This window comes from Idiotropiscis lumnitzeri, chromosome 11, assembly GCF_059441095.1.
Source record: "Idiotropiscis lumnitzeri isolate Australia: NSW breed Sydney's pygmy pipehorse chromosome 11, RoL_Ilum_1.0, whole genome shotgun sequence".
NCBI lineage: Eukaryota > Metazoa > Chordata > Actinopteri > Syngnathiformes > Syngnathidae > Idiotropiscis > Idiotropiscis lumnitzeri.
In genome coordinates, this window is record NC_142401.1 from 3,965,271 (window position 1) to 3,984,709 (window position 19,439).

General features: G+C 48.0%; 2 protein-coding genes across 2 annotated transcripts in view; one reads left to right on the forward strand and one right to left on the reverse strand.

The window, feature by feature from the left end:
• The window catches only part of slc25a26 (solute carrier family 25 member 26), a 34,282-nt gene extending 24,394 nt beyond the window's left edge, over positions 1 to 9,888 (forward strand). The window contains exons 8-10 of the mRNA XM_088308662.1: positions 805 to 869; positions 3,072 to 3,145; positions 9,153 to 9,888. Of these exons, the coding sequence (XP_088164788.1) occupies positions 805 to 869; positions 3,072 to 3,145; positions 9,153 to 9,252 (239 nt within the window). The 3' untranslated portion in view covers positions 9,253 to 9,888. The remainder of the gene's footprint in view (positions 1 to 804; positions 870 to 3,071; positions 3,146 to 9,152) is intronic.
• Positions 9,889 to 11,062: 1,174 nt separating this feature from the next.
• lrig1 (leucine-rich repeats and immunoglobulin-like domains 1) overlaps positions 11,063 to 19,439 on the reverse strand; it is a 29,822-nt gene continuing 21,445 nt past the window's right edge. The window contains exons 11-18 of the mRNA XM_088308660.1: positions 19,137 to 19,208; positions 18,888 to 19,051; positions 18,174 to 18,530; positions 16,800 to 17,081; positions 14,542 to 14,976; positions 14,294 to 14,428; positions 13,509 to 13,757; positions 11,063 to 13,191 (exon numbers count right to left, since the gene is read on the reverse strand). Of these exons, the coding sequence (XP_088164786.1) occupies positions 12,980 to 13,191; positions 13,509 to 13,757; positions 14,294 to 14,428; positions 14,542 to 14,976; positions 16,800 to 17,081; positions 18,174 to 18,530; positions 18,888 to 19,051; positions 19,137 to 19,208 (1,906 nt within the window). The 3' untranslated portion in view covers positions 11,063 to 12,979. The remainder of the gene's footprint in view (positions 13,192 to 13,508; positions 13,758 to 14,293; positions 14,429 to 14,541; positions 14,977 to 16,799; positions 17,082 to 18,173; positions 18,531 to 18,887; positions 19,052 to 19,136; positions 19,209 to 19,439) is intronic.

Sequence of the window (19,439 nt, forward strand, 5' to 3'; positions counted from 1 at the left end):
ATGTTCACCTTTTTATTTCCCCGTTCCAGCCCAAATCTGGAACACTCCTAAGATTGCAAGAAGCAGACTGCATTTTTATATTGAAATGTAATCCATTTAACGGAACAGACAACCTGTCCAAGAGAAATAAAACAAAAAAAAAAACATGACCAACTGGGGGCTACAGAACGGGAGTCCCTTGAGTCGCCTTTTACGGCGCCCCGTTTTCACAGATAAAAAGAAAAAAACCTAAGGGAGGGGGAGGAAAAAGGAGCACCGTCTGGATTTTGCAAAAACAAAAACAGCAATCATTAGTACACATGTGGAGGTGAGGTGAGGGAGTGTCAGGGGTAAAAAAAATACAGTCCACCTGCAGAGGGCAGAATATGTGCCACCACATCCTATTCTCCAGCGGCGCCATAATAGAGCAAAGGAGAAACCAACAAAAACGTTGATAGATAGGGTTGCATCAAGAAGGATATGTGAAAATTTAATCATAATCAACCTGCGCCGCACCACCTTCACATCACTAGTCGACTACTACACACACACACACAGACATCTCAGGTCATCACCTGATTATGTGTCAGCGTGTGTTTCTCAAGGGACGAATGAGTCAGTTGGTGTTTTTTGTAGCCTAATAGAGGAGCTCCCAGATGGATCATATTATCACCTGAACAACTCCATGACGACGCTTCACCGTTTACGGCCGCTTTAATATATGACAGTAACCGTGGCAGCGCGTATGGATTCTTCTACGCTTGCTTTGCAGGGAACACTGCGCCTTTAATCTGGCTCTCCAGTAATATTTTTGTATCGCTGTAGGTGCGGTGGCAGCACTTGTAACCACTCCGCTTGATGTGGCAAAGACGAGGATTATGCTCGCAAAGGTATGCAAAGCTCTCTCGCTCACACACACAAACACGCAGAGGCCGTTGGGCCGTTTTTAAACAATCCTGTCAGGTGATGCCTCGCAGGCTGTGAAGTGAATGAGGTAGAACCAGGACATTGAAGAAACACACACGCACATCTGTCATCCCATCTGGACTGTGGACAGTGCTCGGAAGACGTGTTTGTGCGTGCATGGTTTTTGTTAGAGGAGAGGACGGCGTCAGAAGAGTTTCCATCTCAAGGCCGCTTGTCTCTGAGAGGTGAACCAGAAGGTTCCACGCGTTAACTCCTCGCAGGACATCCTCTCAGCCCGGACGGCCGCACGCACACACTTTGACTAGTAGCTTCCCTCTCTCAGCCCCCTCTTTCGGGTTTTTCTCCTCCTCTTTGGTCCTTGGCTTCCTCCGACTGTCTGGCTACAGTCCCTGCTTCTTGTGTGTATTTAAGGTAGTGTGTTCAGACTATATTCAGCCCACGCGCGCACACACACACACACACACACATTTGCAGATGCTTCTTGTATCAAACATGGTGTTCCAGGCCCTCCACCCCCAGATGTAGCTCGCAAGATGCCGGAATCAACGCAACAAAGTCTTGATTTCTTTCCGAAAATGATTTACTGGAAGTGGATCGGTATGGATTGTTCTGTAAACAGCATGTGAAAAGCAGCAGCTGTGATTTCACGTCAGAACAGCAATTTGGCGTGTGCACATCATCAGTTCGGATTTGTTAGTCGTGTTTTAGAGCAGATTGTGCTGCCTCACACACACACACACACACACACACATACACTTTTTTGCTGTCACCAATCCAGCATATTAAAAGTCACACTTTATAACATTGTGTGTGATGTGTAATATCAACACACCGATACATGAGCCATGCAGCTGCTTTTTAGGGGATTTATTTAGGAAACTGAAATGCTCAAAGACTGTTAAAATGTTCAGTAAACTTTTGAATGTCCAACTGTTCATTGTTTCAGTGCTTTTTGCACAACTCACTGTTCTCCCATTGAGATATTTTTTCTTTCCAAGTTTGCATTTAAAATCATGAAAACACTGTTGTCGTACGTATTTTTCGGACTACAATCATTAAAATTCTCAAAAATCGACAATGAGTCTTAGAATCTGGTGCGCCTTATGTATGAATGTTGAATGGGAGTATATTGAAGTTTGCTTTATATGTTGTACTGGTTTGTTTCCCTTACGATGCAGAAATACACCTTATAACCCGGTGCGCCCCTTATATGGAAATTTCCCTAAAAGAGACCTCTTCATTGAAACTGCGCCTTATAATCTGGCATGCCTTATTGTATGGATGTCAAATGAAGTAAAATGAAGTTTGGCTTATTTGCTGGTTTGTTTCCCTAAATGTGTCTTATGACCCGTTGTGCCTTATATATGGAAATTTCCCCAAAATAGACATGTTCATTGAGACTGCACCTTATTGTTCGAAAAATAGATAAGTGTGAGCCACCAAAATGATGCCGTGAAATTGCGTGTGTGAATATGGTGCTCAAAATAAACGGCAAAACACATAATTCCCGTACTGCTTTACGCCGAGGTCAAGTCGCGATGCAAGTAGGAAAGTAGAGAAAAGGCCAAGAGCAGGTTCTTCACGTTTTCAAACACAGATGAATGTTTGAATTCCGCCGAGAACTCCTGCCACACACACGGTACAACGTGCTGCTACTGCAGCAAGAGTCATTCATTTTGTTACCCTCTCACGTGGATAAAATGTGGAAATCTACCTTTCATTCAAGCAAATCTGCTTGTCAGGATTGGCAGCAGACGTTTCCCGCTGTTTCTTTCATGCTCAGTGAGCCACACACACGCTGACTTTCTGTCTCTCTGCCATGTGTGCTGACTTCACCCTCACCGACCCCGTCGTGCGGGTCTCCGCCACCCTCCCGCGATGGATCCAAAACTCACCAGCCGGCTAAGCCGTATTGTGTAAATAAGAAGCACTAGACTGTAGGTGTGCGTGTGTGTTTGGCTTGGCAAATGGCCGACTGGGATTCTGAATGGTTGTCTGGCCGCGTGTTGGCGTTGTCACCTGGCTGCCGCGGTTGCCCACGTGGAGGCGAGGTGGAGGAAGAAAACTCATCTGAGGAGACGAAAACAGCGTCTCTCGCGGCGAAGCGAGGAAGTGAAGCCGAGCTTTTCAGCCATCATCACACCTTTGTCGTTTGTCTCACCTAGGCTGGCTCGACCACGGCGAGCGGCAACATCCCACTGGTGCTTTGTGACGTGTGGAAGAGTCGAGGCCTTACCGGGTGAGTGTGCAAAAGCTGTCCAAAACATCCTCGCTCCTTTCGAAATGATCCTTTTTGACTTTCTCATCTCATGTTAGAAGCTTTTACGACAAACGGAGACGGAGAATATACAAGCGCGGCTGACAATTGAGACGTATTAAAATATTTTCTGCCGAGTGTTAGGACGTGTCTTATTGATGACGGTATTACAAAAGCCAATTGGAAGGGTCTTGAGACGTACCGAGGATTCAAACAAAGACATCAAGTGAGACGAAAGCGAATGAGAACGGAGTTAAAAGAGACAATGGCGAGTGTGTCATCGTCTGAAGGGGGTGCCGTTGTACCGCCGGGGCCAAAAAGTTTGCGTCGGGCATGGCTGATACAAATTGCTCGGGCTTTAAAGCGGCAATTATGTTAATCGGCCCAATTGCAGTGTAGTGAAGCTCCAAAGTGCTTCCATGTGCGCCGCATGCCCCCGGAGACCTCAGGCGAGGAGGGAGCAGCTTGACACAGCCGGCGTACTCGGCAACCAAACTAACAAGCTTGTTGTACTCTCGAGTTTTCTGTAAACAATTAAAGAGACTGAGGATGAGTAAACGGCGCTAACGGTTGGGGTGGAAATTGGTTAATTCGAAGGCTGTGATGCAACCATGTCGTGATCTTATTTTATGGGATTTCTTTTCATTTATTTATTTATTCTTCGCCGATTGTTTGGTACCCAACTGCCGCAACCGGGTCATACAAGTCCATAGCTTTTGCAGACCGGCCACCGAGGGTGTTTTTTGTACGACGGACGACGGGGCGGGGTGACGTTTGGGGATGCTCGCCGCATCTTGTGCTACGACATACGTGATTTGTTTTGCTAGCTTGTGGTTCGGATATTAGCATCATGCGACCGAGACAATTAGCATCTTGACATTCGTTAAGAGTCCATCATAGGATTTCCAAGATGGCGGCGCGCATGGACGCAGCGGCTAACAGCTCCCCCTCACAGTGCTCCTTTTTACTTTTTATTAGTGTTTGCTTGCTCTTATTGGCATCAACTGAGGCACAACATCGATATACCCGCCAGGACATCGTGAACATTGGATATCGATGCGAAATAACCATCACAGAGGAATTTTGCTATGATCGCAAAATTCCGAACGAACTGGCGAGGCTGCCCGGCTCACCATGGCTGGTCATCGGGGCCGGGAGGCGGCGCAGGCGACGCAGAGAGAGGAAGCAGAAGCGAGGCTGCAGGTCCGGTGTCTTGCAACGGCTGCGACGGCAGCCCCATAGGCAGCCACTACCGAGTCTGCACCTCACCAACGCCAGATCCGTGGTCCACAAAATCGACGACCTGGGATTACAAATCCTGGGAAACCGCTATGTGCGCGATAGCAGTGTGATCGTCGTCACGGAAACCTGGCTGCACGCAGACGTCCCCGACGCTAGCATCCAGCTGGCCGGGCGCTCGCTACATCGCGCGGATCGGACGAGGGACACCGGTAAGAGGAGGGGCGGGGGGCTCTGTGTTTACGTGCATGAGAACTGGTGCGGCGATAGCACGATCGTCGAGAAGCACTCTTCCCCCGACATCGAGTTCATGTCCGTTAAATGCCGGCCTTATTTTCTCCCGAGGGAGCTAACGGTAGTGATTGTCACAGCTGTTTACATCCCTCCCGACGCTAGCACTAGCACGGCGCTCTCGCTACTCGCGTGCGTCATCAATAAACATCAGCGGGCCCACCCTGATGGCGTTCACGTAGTAGCGGGAGACTTTAATAAGGCCAATTTAAAGACTGTACTCCCAGAGTTTCACCAGCATGTCAAGTGCCCAACGAGGGGAGACAACACTCTCGACCATGTGTACTCGAACATCAAGCACGCATACAGAGCCCTCCCACTCGCCCCTCTCGGCCAGTCAGACCACCTGTCCTTGCAGCTCGCACCTGCGTACACCCCTCTCAGGCGCAGATTCAGGCCTACCACAAAGACTGTGAAAACCTGGCGTGACGACGCCATGAGTGAATTACAGGACTGCTTTCATGACACAAACTGGGACCTCTTTGATCATCAGGACCTTGATGTCTACACGCATTGTGTACTGGACTACATCAAGTTCTGCATGGAAACTGTGTCCCAACATAAGACTATACGGACCTTCCCAAATGCGAAGCCCTGGATGTCCAGCAGGGTTCGCTCTCTCCTCAAGGCCCGTGACGCTGCCTTCAGGTCAGGCGACAAAGCCCAGTACAGGGTGGCTCGTGCTGACCTGAGCAAAGGCATCAAGCTAGCCAAGGCAACCTACAAGGGGAGGCTGGAGGCCCACCTTGCCAGTAACAGGCCACGGGAGGTGTGGCAGGGTCTACGGAGCATCACCAACTTCCGTGGCAGCAGCACGACCTCTGTAGACCCGAGTGCATCGCTGGCAGAGGAGCTTAACTGCTTCTTCGCTCGCTTTGACTCGCCCCAACCGTCACACCCCCGCACTTCAAGCTCCAACTCCCCCCCACTCATCGTAGAGGAACACGATGTGAGGCGCGCGCTCCTGGCGGTCAACCCCAGGAAAGCTACTGGACCCGACGGAATACCAGGCAAGGTCCTCAGAGCATGTGCCCACCAACTGTCACAAGTTCTCTGCAGGATCTTCAACCGCTCCCTGGCTCAGGCAGTCATCCCCTCCTGCTTGAAAACTTCCACCATTATTCCTGTCCCCAAAAAGTCACCAGCCGTCCACCTGAATGACTACCGTCCTGTTGCTCTCACACCAGTCATTATGAAGTGCTTCGAGAGGCTGGTTCTCCAGCACATCAGGGACTGCCTTCCTCCCACTCTGGACCCCTACCAGTTTGCATACCGGGCTAACAGATCCACTGAGGACGCCATCGACACTGCTCTGCATGTTGTGCTGGGCCACCTGGAACGACAGCAGAGCTATGCAAGGATGCTCTTTGTGGACTACAGCTCGGCATTCAACACGATCATCCCAGACATCCTCGTCGCCAAACTGGACACTCTCGGCCTCCCTGCCCTCACACGCATCTGGATTAAGGACTTTCTGACCAACAGACCCCAGACTGTGTTGCTCGGCCCCTACACGTCCTCCACCCTCATGCTGAGCACCGGTTCCCCCCAAGGATGCGTGCTGAGCCCTCTCCTGTACGCCCTCTACACCTACGACTGCAGCCCGGCCCACGGCAACAACACCATCGTCAAGTTTGCTGACGACACGACAGTGGTCGGTCTGATCTCGGAAGGTGACGAGACAGCCTACAGAGAGGAGGTAAAGAGGCTGACAGCTTGGTGCAAGGACAACAGACTGCACCTTAACTCTGCTAAAACAAAGGAGATTGTCGTCGACTTCAGGAGGAACAAGACGCTGCCGCCCCCCCTCTGCATTGAAGGCGTGTGTGTGGAGAGGGTCCACACGTTCAAGTTCCTGGGAGTACAGATCTCCGATGACCTTTCTTGGAGTCACAACACCACAGCAGTGGTAAAGAAGGTCCGCCAACGTCTGCACTTCCTGAGAGTCCTCAGGAAATTCAACCTGGACAGGAAGCTGCTGCTGGCCTTCTACCACTCGTCCATCGAGAGCCTGCTGACGTACTGTGTCTCCACCTGGTACAGCGGCTGCACTGAGGCGGACAGAGTGAGGCTCCAGAGGACAGTCAAAACAGCGCAAAGGATTATTGGCTGCCCTCTCCCCCCACTGTCGGACATCTACACCGCCCGGTGCCTCAGAAGGGCTCTCAACATCGTCAATGACAATACCCACCCAAACTCACACCTGTTCGACCTGTTGCCCTCTGGCAGGCGCTACAGATGCATCAAATCAAGGACCAATAGACTGAGAAACAGTTTCTTTCCGAGAGCCATCTCCATACTGAACTCTCACACACACACGAGACCACCCTAACCTCGCAAAACAGCATTGTGATGTGTTTCTATATGCCCTATTCAGCACTGAATTCCATTGCACTGTCTTCTTTATTTATCTAATTTATATATTTGTCTGTATTATTGTTGTATTGCACTGGAGAGGGGAGCCCTCTAATCTCGTTGCACACTTGAGTACAATGACAATAAAGGGATTTCTATTCTATTCTATTCTAGATGGATTTGACAAAGAGAATTTTTCTCAATAAAATATTTTTCAGCCTCGAATAATAAATAAACCGGAAGTACCGCTCGTGTTTTCTTTCATCTGTTAGCTTTCAACCTTCTTTACAAAAATCTCCTCCTTCGGTCAAACCATCAAATTATATTTAGACTCTTTCCTCAAGGGAGACGATTTGGCTCACAGTCGGGGAATGCCCGCGAGTTAGATTGTGAAGTCACAGTGAATCAGGGTGCGCGGGGGAGCCGAGGAAAAACGGCTCTGACGAGTCACGTCCGCAGGTGGTCGCGGTAACGGGCGGAAAATGGAATATGAGATAAGACAAAACAAGAGTTTAGAATGAGCTGAGACGGGCCAACGCAGGGCTTTGAAATATTCCGCTCTTCGTTTTTTTACATACCTTTCGAGCTTGCTTTGCTTGCAGACTGTAATTTCCTTTTATAACCTTGCGGATGTGTTTGGCTCAAACATTCACCATGCGCAGGTATCATTTGCCATCTTTTCAAATCCTTGACGGCGGATATTTGCACTGTCGTGTAGAGCAGTGGTCTTCAATCCTGTTCCTCGAGAGTCCTGTTTTCCATCTCTCCTTGCTGTAACACACCTGATTCAAATGATCAAGATCGTTATCTCGCTTCTGCAGACCTTGCTGATAATCTGATTCGAATCAGATGTGATGCACCCGAGAAAGATGGAAAAGGGGTAGGACAGCGGCTCTCGAGGAACAGGATCGAGGATCCCGGGTTTCGACGAATCATGGGAACGACTCAATCTGACATCAATGTAGTTGTCAAAATGAGTCCTTTATTACGATCGTTGTGATTTGTTAATGCCTATGAATGGAATTTGGGGCTGCTAGCATGACTTTTTTTTGGTCCTTACAATTGGCTAGCTTCCAAAAACCTGCCACACACGTCATGTGTATCCAGTAACGTTTCACCGCGTAACCAAAAGACGTGGACAACTGTTAATTTCCTACAGCGTCCTTTAGTCAGGATTGTGTGTGAGTCTCTTTCACAACGTTGGCCGCTAATCAGAAGACAAGACAAACGGTCGGCGAAAGAGTGCGAGGAGCACGTGTTGAGATGTTGGATGACACAGCAAGGAAAGGAGACGGCAGAGGAGGAGAAATCCCCTAAAAGTTAAAGTCAGCTGTGTGTGTGTTGTGGAAGGACATGTGTGGATCTGTCTCTGACCATCGCAACGGCACGGAGAGACTTCAAGGAAAGGGGAGCGCAGCGCTCATGAGTTTCTGGAGGGCGGGTTGAAGGCTAATCCCGAAAACAGCTGTGAGCAACCGGGATGTGCTTTGAGCATCCTTCGAGATCGGCGTTAACAAACCACAACAGCAAACACACACACACTGAGATTCGAAACGAGGTGTGTGTAAAGTATGGCCTGTGGGCCATATGCGGCCTGCTTCAATCTTGAATCTGGCCCAACATGCATTTTACATTATCAAAAGATTCCTGTTATATTTGATGCATTAATTATCTGGATTTATAAAGATATGTATATTTAAATTGGTTTTATTTGATTAATTTGTCATTAATTAGAAATATTATTCTCAACTATTATTCAATTATAATAACTTTATAATCAAATTAACTGTGGCTGAGCAGTCAATCAAAATTATTATTTGGGTAGCAAGATTTTTCTGGGGGAAAAGAACATGTTACAATGCTTTATTTCGGTCGGTCGGCTTTATTTTATGTATCGCGAGGATAAGGAAAACCAATTTTCCAATTCAATTTGTTTTTTTTTTGTTACACCCCTAATATATATGTATACCGTAATAAATCACACTGAGTCCATCCAATGACGCATTATTTTACATTTTGACTCATTCGCACACAATTTTTGCGCGGAGCAGCAATTTGTGGTTAATAGTACCACTGGTTAGTCTAAAATGACTTTTGTCCGCAGGCTGTTTGCGGGCAGCATACCGAGGATGACCTTCATCAGCCTGGGTGGTTTTATTTTCCTGGGAGCCTACGAGAAAGTCCGCCGGACTTTGCTGTCGTAGACCGAGTGCGACTGTCCCCGTCTGCGAGCGCAAGAAGCCGTCGGTGGACGTCACGCAGCAGCTGAACGCTTCCAAAGAACTGATGTCAGCAAGAATTATGTGTAACGCCCAGTCAGTGGTTAAGAAAGACACTTCCTGAAAGACTTCCTTTTTTTTTTTTTTTTTTTAAACGACAAATGTACATTCACATGAGAAGCTTGGCAATTTGGATTTGGCTCTTTTTGGGAGTATATTTTTTCTCGGTATACTTAATTTGACCTTTGCTACCATTTGAATGCACATGTGCAGCTGGTCTATGTTTTAGCACTTGTTTTTTTCTCACAAGGAACTATATAGTAAAATTACCATCAGATAGAGCAAAACATTTCCTGGTTTCATTAAAATTGCCGCCCAATGTTGATCAGAAAATGCCATCAAGAGAAAAAAAAAATACAACTGGTTCATGAAGCAAATTTGAAGCTTCATTTTCCCATGGCTACTTTTTGCAGCTAATCTGGATAAGGTTGCATTCTTATTTATTCCCACATTTTTCCCATGCGAGTCAATGTTGATAACGTTACAGCTGGACAAGCCCCAAAATCATATTGGCCTGTTCCACATTCCTCCAACTAATAAACAAAACCAAATGCAAACATCTATGAATTGTTTTCATATTCATTAATGATTCATCCGTAGTGTAAGTCTGCGTTCTCCTTTTTTATGCTCCTAATTTTCTTTGCTAAAACAACAAATGTATTGTGCCCAAAGACACGAGTACAGTACTTTCCGTAACTATGCATGTATTTATAATTCTTGAAGTGATGATTGATTCATTCACAGTAAAGCCGCTATTAAATTCATGAACCCGGGCAGTGTTTCCCAACCATCGAAGGTGCGCCACAGATAATTATGCAATTTCGCTTAATTGGCTCGAGGTGATTATTTATTGAAAACGAATTCATTTATTTGTTGCCATTCGTACAACAGAATAACAACTTTGTGTTAAACTTAGTTGAAGTATTTCAGTGTACTTTGTGTGAAATGTATGCGCGGTGAGATTTTACTGTAAAATATGAGCCTCGCCGCAATAAGGGTTGCGAAACCGATGATGAAATGATTTTCATAACCACTGACGTGTTGCAAAAGTTTGTTAGTCATTTGCTTTGGTAATTTGGGTGGTGTGGAAAAAATGATGATGCAGTGAATCATTGTTTTATTCTTGCTGTTGTGGTCACAACACAACAGTATGTTCTTTTGTTTGCCATGCATTTTTTTTTTTACATCTACTTTTATTTATTAGAAATCAAGACTGGATGACAAAGAAGACTATAGTAGTTTTGGCGGTAAATCCAGTTGAGGGGGCGGGGGGGCGTGTCTGTGAAACAGATGCCACGCAGGTGCGATTGTTTGTCATCCTACTTGTCACCAGGTTGTTGGACAACAATGGTCGGCGTGTGATTGGTAGAGGCCACCGTCTGGGGCGCTTCGATCCTCGCCAGGCAAACGCACGTTGAGCGACCCCCAGTCAGCTCTGACTTCATCGCGAATATTTTAAACTGGCCGCATAAGGGCAAAAATGCCTGCTGTCTTTGGAGACATTCCTGATGGGGAAAAATCGGCTTGGTATGCATGTGTGTGTGTGTGCTTTGAAGATCAAGGTCTTTAGTTCCATGTCTGCCGTGCACGCTGCATTTGAATTGATGACTCCTCTATAACCAGCAGGACATGTGATCTGTGATCTGTGCTCAACGCCAACTCGGCTGCCGGCCGTGTGACTCAAAACAAAACACACCTCGATTCTGTTTCGAAAAACGAGCAGGAATCCAGTCCGTAAAGCCAAATGGGATTTTATTCGACACTTCAATACCATGGCAGACACGTTACCATTTTTTTTTATTTTAACGCTGACATTCAATGTGTTTTAATAAATTAACGTCAAAGTATACCTCTAGTTGTTTGTGTCCCTTTTACCCGCTACACGACCAGCGATGGTAACAGGTTATTGCTGCCATCCAGGGCCGTGCGTGTCCTTTTGTTGAGCCCGATCGGGGTCACAGTTCAGATAAAAGGGTGCAACTTGCATTTGCCTTAAAGCTGCAGTGATGCTGAGAACACGGCTGTTGCTTGTGGATTCACTTTACAGCAGTAACAACAATACAACAGTTGCGACTCTTTTTTTTTTTTTTTTTAAAGGCAGATCATCATTTCGAATGACATTCCCATGACGTCAGCCTTTGGAGCCGCTGATGACCTAAAGTCAAGACACAAAGCTTCTTGTTTAAGAATAAACTGCATTCCGGCTGCCTATGAAGGGAAGCAAACGAGCGCTTATGTTGGCAGGACGTCCTCCGCCAATCAGGCACACTGACATCATTGACACACACAAAAAAAAAAAAAACGCGTGTCCTTCATACAACATCCACAAATAAGGAAAGTAGTAATAATCATTTGGCTGCGACAGGTGGGACCGCTTCAGAGAAAAGAAAACATTCAAGTGCAATCAAGTGTTTTGTTTGCAATCGTGTACCAGTGTCTCTCAATAAAAGCTCACATTTGCTATTATTACACATTTTCTTTGACCATGCAATAAGGCACCACAGCGGACTGTTGGTACAAGCTGGAAAAGGGCTTTTTGTTTGTTTTTTGTCTTTTTAATAAAAATAAAACTATCACTCCTTTGCCATGCACATAAATCCAAATACTCTGTTGTAAAAGATATAGAAGAAAACTCTTATGTACAGTCTGATGTCCCTGCACGTTCACGTACTGTACATGGTTCCCGACATTTACAGTGGCGTGAAAACATATTTGCCCTCGACACGAATTTGCAACTTTTTTTGGAATAGTTTTGTAAAGTTTAAAATATTCTTTTTAGGGTCATGGCACAGCATTTTAATCGGATTCAAGTCCGTACTTCAACTAGGACCACTCCAAAACCGTCAATTTGTACTTTAGTTTTTAGAAGTTGACTTGAGCTTAAGAAAATGAGCTGTTAGGTGAACATTCTCGCTCAGGATTTGCTGGTAAAGAAGAGAATTCATGGTTACATCGATCACAGTAAGCCGTCCAGGTCCTGAAGTACGATAGCAGCCCCAGACCATCACGCAACCGCCAGCATTTTTGACCGTTCGTATAATGTTCTTTTCCTAAAATTCTCTGTCACTTTATTTATCATCTGCTCTTGACTCTTGGTATTTTGTTGCAGCTTTTTTTATATCTTTTGTCTGACTTCATTTTGTCAGACAGGTTCGATTTAGGTGTTTGTTGATTGATCAGGTTTGGAAGTAATCAGGCTCGAGTGCGGTCAGTGAAAATGAAATGAAATTCATGAGTCAACAAGTGGGCAAGCACTTTTTCCACCCAGGGCCAGGGAGCTTTGAATTTTTTTTCTTCCTCTTAATAAATCAAATCAGCATTTAAAAACTGCTTCTACTTTGAGAAGAGGGCAAATACTTTTTCACTGCATTGTATTTGCAAGTCAAATGCAAGTCACATTTTTCGGAGCTAGAATTCTTACTGGTCACCTCCCAAAAAGAAGGTTTTTAAACTTTGTACAGCACATACGCTCAGATGGGACGCCACCCACACAAGCTCCGCCTTCAAACTCCGGATCCCCCCCCCCTTCCCTCGGCGCTCCAAGATCCACGATGCTCGGGAGCGCTTGGCCTCGATATGAGGTAGCAGTTTATTTCCCAGTGCACAGAAAGAAAACTTAAAAAAAAAAAAAAAAAAAAAAAGGTCCATGCAGCTACAGCGAGTCCACCGCTAATCGAAGGCTCTCGTCAGGGGGGGCGCTCTGGTCGGGCGAGGCTCTCACGGCGTGCCCGTTGGACAGCAGAGTCTGCCTGAGCTCAGGCTCGCAGTCACCGTCGAGGTGTCCTCGACTCGCCAGCTTCACCGGAGGGTGAAAAGAATCCTCTTGCGACGCGTACGTGGCCGGTGTTCCTCCCGTTCTGCTCGCTGGGAACGTAGACGAGAACAAGGAAGAAACTAGTCAGAAAAGCTTCTCCAGCGGTGCTAAGCAAAATACGGCCTGCTTGCCGCATCTGTGACGGCAGCAGTTCAATAGCAAGCAGGACAAGTTGAGGCGCGTGATAAAAAGTTTGGCAGCGGCGCCTGCTCACTCTCACAGCTCGGGGCATGCAACACTGTTACGCTGCGAGCCGCTGGTCTTCGCCAATCAATCAACGGTGACTACCGAAGATGCAGTTATTTGCCTCCACATGCATTCGGAAATTCCAGCCGGGTGCTCGGAAGAATACGAATATTTTCTTTACCTTCTCCGTCGCACGGATTCACTTCCAGCGCGTCGCGGTTGTCGGCAAATCCTTGAATGTCCTTTCGAATCCCGTTGCAGAGGGGTGCCGTGCGATCCGCCGGGTGACAGTGCGAGTAGGGCGGAGGAGCGGGGTGCTCATGGTACTCTGTAAGCCCTGACGGGGCGAAGCCGTGCACCTGGTAGTCGGGGTCTTTGGAGTAGTGCTCGCTGCTTTCCAAACAGTCCGTGCACATGACCGGATCGAAACCTGCAAGAAATTGGAGTATAGTAACATGCTTTTTTTCCCCACCGTAATACAATAAAGTGTAATTGCACCTCCCATCCACTAGTTGGCAGTGGCGCTCTCCTTGCCTATTGTGCACAGCGAGTATTAACTCTACGGCGTAGGTTTGTTTTGCGAACGAAAATGCGATTATTTAAAGTTGCGACGGAGAGTGGGTGGTGGTGGGGGGGGCGTAAATTGTTTTCTTCTTGCTGGGGGGGGGCGTAACAGAAAATAATTGAGAAGCGCTGCTTATTCAGACCGACAGATGTTCACATTCAAATGCCCTCGCCAACTGTCGCCAGATAAAGTCATGAAAATGAGGAAAAAATAGGGGGTTGAGGAAGATGTAAATTGCATTCAAATTAGACGCATTCAAATGAAATGTGTTCCCAACTGCCAAGTTCTGCTCAAACTCAGTTTGTATTGTAACACAGACAAATGGATTTTAGAGCTAACAACCAGAAAATTGATTCTTCGTGGCATGTCGTGCACAAAACGAGCTGATGGCAGTCACCTACCTGTCGAGTCGACGATGTGTCCGTTAGGCTGAGGTCCGTTTGCGGCTTCGACGCGTATACACACGTCCTGGCGCTCCGACAAGGTTCCCTGAGAGGAGAGGTAGCTCGGCACGTCGGGAGGGACGATCGTCTCGTCTAGAGAGAAACAAGTCGCACGCATGAGAGCGCGGGTCTTAAAAAAAAAAAATATTTGGTTGCCAACTTTCATGGACGGTAGTTTACGTTTTTATATGTTGAAGATGACTCACCCGTGTTGGTGACGCTACAATCTTCGCTCTTTTTCCTGGTCTGGTAGATGATGCACACCCACACCAGGGAGGTGACCACGATACTCGTCACCACGGCGATGACGACGATCCCGACGGTGACCGTGCTCAGGCCGGCCGACGGGGCGCAGGGGCCGCGGCGCCGAGTGACCAGCAGTTGGCTGTGAGCGCGCTCCGTGCCCAGCGTGTTGGACATGAGGCAGGTGTAGCGGCCGGCGTCCTCCAGCGTGGCGGCGCCGATGACCAGCAGCTGGTTGCCGGGGGTGAAGTGATGACGGTCGGAGGGGCGCAGGAGCTGGTCGTCGTGCAGCCACGTGATGCGGGGCGGAGGGCTGCCCAGCGCTTTGCACTGCAGCGCCACTGTGTCGCCCACGACCACGTTGCGGTCCTCGAGGTCTTGCGCCAAGTGGGGGGTTTCTGCAGGGCATTAGAAGATGGTTGGGAACGCTCACGCAAACACTCTGGCAAATTACCGCATTTTCCGGACTATAAGTCGCTACTTTTTTCCTCGATTTTGAAGCATGCGGCTAATACAACGGTGCGGCTTTTCTGTGGATTTTTCGTTCGCCACTAGGGGGCGCTCTATTGTTCTGAAAATACACTAAATAAATCTCGAATTTTTTTCCCCTCTTTTGTCCGTTCTGTTTAATTAGCAAAGTTGTTGCCGTGTTAAAAGGCAAAGCCAGTGTGTGAATGTTTTCCTTCCACTCGCTCAATTTGCACCACACTGTACAGACTATTTGGGGCAACGTCCCTTCACTGAAATAAAAACAAACAGTTCCTCGAATGTCGTCGGACATCAGGTGAAAATCATGAAAATCTTGCTAGTCGAGTCGGCGAGGCCGCGTGCGGTGCAACGTGCGGACGTGAAAGGTGACACCGATGAAAACAGCGGTGAAAGCGCTTCTTCAAAAGTCACAACTTTTTTTTTTTTCCACTCCAACAATATAATTGAATACAAATCCATTATTGTCCGCGTTATCATTTGGTTGGTGGTTGCGCTTCTGACAGACTGTGGCAGCTGTTCCCAAATGTCCAGGTCATGTGATCCAAATTAAATCAACGTCCCGTTTTGCCACTGCATATTTTCATCTGCGCTTTTTTTTTTTTTGTGTTACATTATGTGACAAATTAGAAAACGTCTTTTGTTTTTCAATTGAGCCAATTAAGGTTAAGAAGAAATGAGCCACAGATCATCTGAGCAACAAAAGCTGACTTCATGAAACATTTTAAGGTAAAGGCACATTTTCATTCAGCACTAAAAAACTATTTCTTTGGCGACAAAATCCACCTGAGCACAAAAATTCAACTGTTTCCCCAGCAACTATACATACCGATGAATTGAGAACATTGACCTGTGTGTGTGTGTGTGTGTGTGGGGGGGTGTGGGTGTGTGTGTGTGTCTTTGCATACTGACAACTTCCCCTCACAACGGGACATACACAGATGAAGAGATCTCACTTAACCTACTTCAGTGATCTCTCTCTCTTTTATCAATCCTCCCTCACTCTCTCCACTCACTCATTTTGTCCAGCGTCACCCCCCCCCCCCCCCCCCCATCAAGCAACCAACACGCTCCTCCTTTCCAGGCTCATCTCGGGCTCCCGTTTTTCTCGCCGATAGAATTTTCCAGACAGGGGCCCCTGGAAGGCCGCCCGGACGCCATGCCCCCCCCCCCCCCCCCAACCGCTCCTCCTCACGGATTCAGTCTATCGAGAGGGCTGCTCGTTTCTATATTTCATTCTGTCGAGTGGCTTAGTCCTCAGTCGCGACGGCCTCGAGTACATTCCAAACGGCGACGCGACACCCGGACCTCTTTTAAAGCGGACAACCTGATGAAAATTGCCGCGTTTATTCTTTCTGTCCCCAACAAGAGAAGCCCAAGGATGAAGATGATTTTCGTGATTTGAAAGCAACGAGGCAATAAAGTGGCGCTCGCTCCCCACAGTGAGCGGAGGTGGAGCGGTGGGGGTTGTTTGGGAATGTCGAACAAACATCCCTCTGTGAGTCGCTCTTGCTCCCCCAACATTCCCCTTTGACCCTCAACGCCGGCCTTTGCCCCCTGACCCGCAGCAAGGCCACAGCTGCTGAGGAAAAGAAAAATATAAAGCTGGCCTTTCTGCAGCTTCCCACATTAGAGCCGAGTTATTTACAAGCGCTTGCCTTTGGAGATGTGGGAAAACCATCAACGCTCGCGGCCGGGCGGGGCCAATATGAGGAGAAGAAGATGTTTACAGTACCTAGTACAGTGAGCGTGGCGTTGGCAGACACGGTTCCCGCAGTGTTTTTGGCCGTGCAGCTGTACACGCCCATATCTTCCGGCTTGACGTCCATGATGAAGAAGACGTCGTCGTCGGGCATGACATGCATGCGGCGCTCGCGGGCGGCGGGGAAATCCGTGCCGCCGTCCTTCTGCCAGGCAATCTGCGGCGCCGGGTGGCCCTCGGCGGCGCACTCCAGCCGGGCCGTGTGTCCCGTTCTGATGGTGCTGTCCCTGGGAGTCTTCACGAAAGACGGCAGCACTGCGGACAAAAAAAAAAAAAAAAAAAACATTCGATCAAAACCAGCGGAGATGGAATCGCACTCGTGGAAGCTTTCACCAAAAGGACAGACTGAAGGATAATAATCGTAAAAGTAAAAAGCGTTAAGCAATGAGAAGACCGAGCGGCAGAGCGTGAGAGAAATGACTTCCGTCATGGAGTCAAATCAATTTGTTCCGAGAGGCGAGAGAGAGAGAAGACTTTTGTTCGAGTGAAAGAGGAGAAACTCAGCACGGCTACTGAACTCAAGCGCGCCGCTGTCAAACGCAACAATTGGAAAGCAGAGGAGTGCAACGTAAACAGGCGTTTTATTTGCTGGAAGTGATATAATCACACACATATTAACCGATAAGGGATGGCCATGCGTTTGCTACAAAGCCTTGTTTTGTTTTGAAATAAAAACAAAATACTGCCGACCAATGTTCCCTCTAATCTTCCACACGTTTGAGCATTCAGACAAACTCCCTGAGCATCCCTTGAAGCACATTGCGCAACATCAGACACGCACATGGCGGCACACCTGATGGAGATTTAAGGGGCTCGTAAGCTACGCCCATATTTGGACTTCCCAAATAGAGCTGTCTGCGTGTCGGCTGCAGCGGCACGTTAGTGGTGAGCGTGAGTCTATGTGTGTGCTTCAAACTAGTGACAGACCGATTTATTTATTTTTTCAAGGGCCGATACCGATCATTAGAGGTCATAACCGATATTTGAAGCCGATATTCATTTGTTGAAAAAAAGGGGCAAAATGGTGTCAACATTTTGAAAGACTTTTTCCCTTCCTTCCTATACTCGCGGGACCTAGTGGGAGGTGACAAAGCAATTAGGCAGCTTACTGCTGATTGGCTGCTACAAGGAACCAATCAGACAGTGCTGTGGGCGGGACAATCTGCTTCTGCAGGCAGGGCCACGAGCACAGCAGAGAGAGAGAAAGAGAGATGTGCTACAGCAAAACAAAATAAAGCAGCTTCTAATTTGTTAGCCTTGAAAGTTGAAAAAAAAAAAAAAAAAGGCTGATGATTTTCTAGCGAATAACAGTAATTATAACAAACAAGCTCATAAAAACCACCTCACCATTAACGATAAGACGGGCCTTGCTGGAGTACGTGGAGCCAAAGTGGTTGGTGATGATGCACTGGTAGCGGCCCTCATGCGCGAAGGTGACGTGCCGCAGGTGGAGGATGGTCGTGTACTCCATCACGCCACCGCCGCCCGCGCCCGTCCCGTCAGACGCGCCGCCTTGGTGGTGAGCGCGCACGTGAGCGTAGTTCTCCATCTCGGCGTGTCGGAGCAGCTCCTGGTCCTTGCGCCACGCAAAAGTCACGGGCGACGAGCTGCTGCTGGCGGCCGTGCAGGTGAGACGCACGTTGCTGCCGAGGACGGCGAAACTGGTTTCTGGCTGAACCGTGATTTGGGGTTTGGGGAAGTCGTCTACAGATGCAAGAGAACGCAAGGGAAGGGTGACAGAAGAGTGAAGAGAGAAGCGGGGAGAGGCAGGAGACAGTTTGAATCAGGTTTCTGGGGGACCCGAATAAAAATAAAACGATGCCGGATGTGGGCAAAGATGTTACTGTAGGCCAAGTGAGATAACTTTTGGCAAGGTGTGGATATTTTTGTTTATTTTGCTCAAATTTAGCAAACAGTAAAAAGTTGAGCTTCTTCATTTGAATATCCGAAAACAAGGGAAGCACTGCCGTGGGGCAAACAAATATCATTTGAAAAAGACACACTTAAATATCCTCGAGCATGTCTGCGTTTGCAGAGCTAAAAAGCACACACATTACTCACCGCACACAAAACTGCTCGACGGAGCCAGAAATACGCTGGTACCCTCAAGACTCTCAGGGTGGGCACATGTGGCATCAACGCCGCTCTGTAGCGCGCGGCTCACCGACCACTCGGGCAGCCAGCGGAGTTGGCAGTCGCACAAGAAGCTGTCGCTTTGGATGAGACTGCGGAAGAGAGGCATTAACTGTAGAAAACGCGCGTGCACGTCAAATTGAGTCAAATCATTTCTGGGTTCCATGATGTGCTCACAGAGTTTTGAGGTTCTTCATCTTGCTGAAGGCATCCGGCTGGATGGAGCGGATGGCATTGGCCCCCAAGTTCCTGCGGGATGCAGCAGCAAGTCAACAGCAATCCTCAGACACTTTGTTCCCGGAGCCAACCGAATGCAGGTGTGCACGCCTGAAGACGGCTGCGAAAAAGCTTATGGGAATTCGCAATCCTCTCGTAGAACGCGCCACATGTTGGACAACTTTGTTCCTGCTCGGCGGCAGGAAACCAAAGGTCATAGTTGACCTTGTGGTCGGCTAACGAGGAAGAGGCAGCTGGGCAATT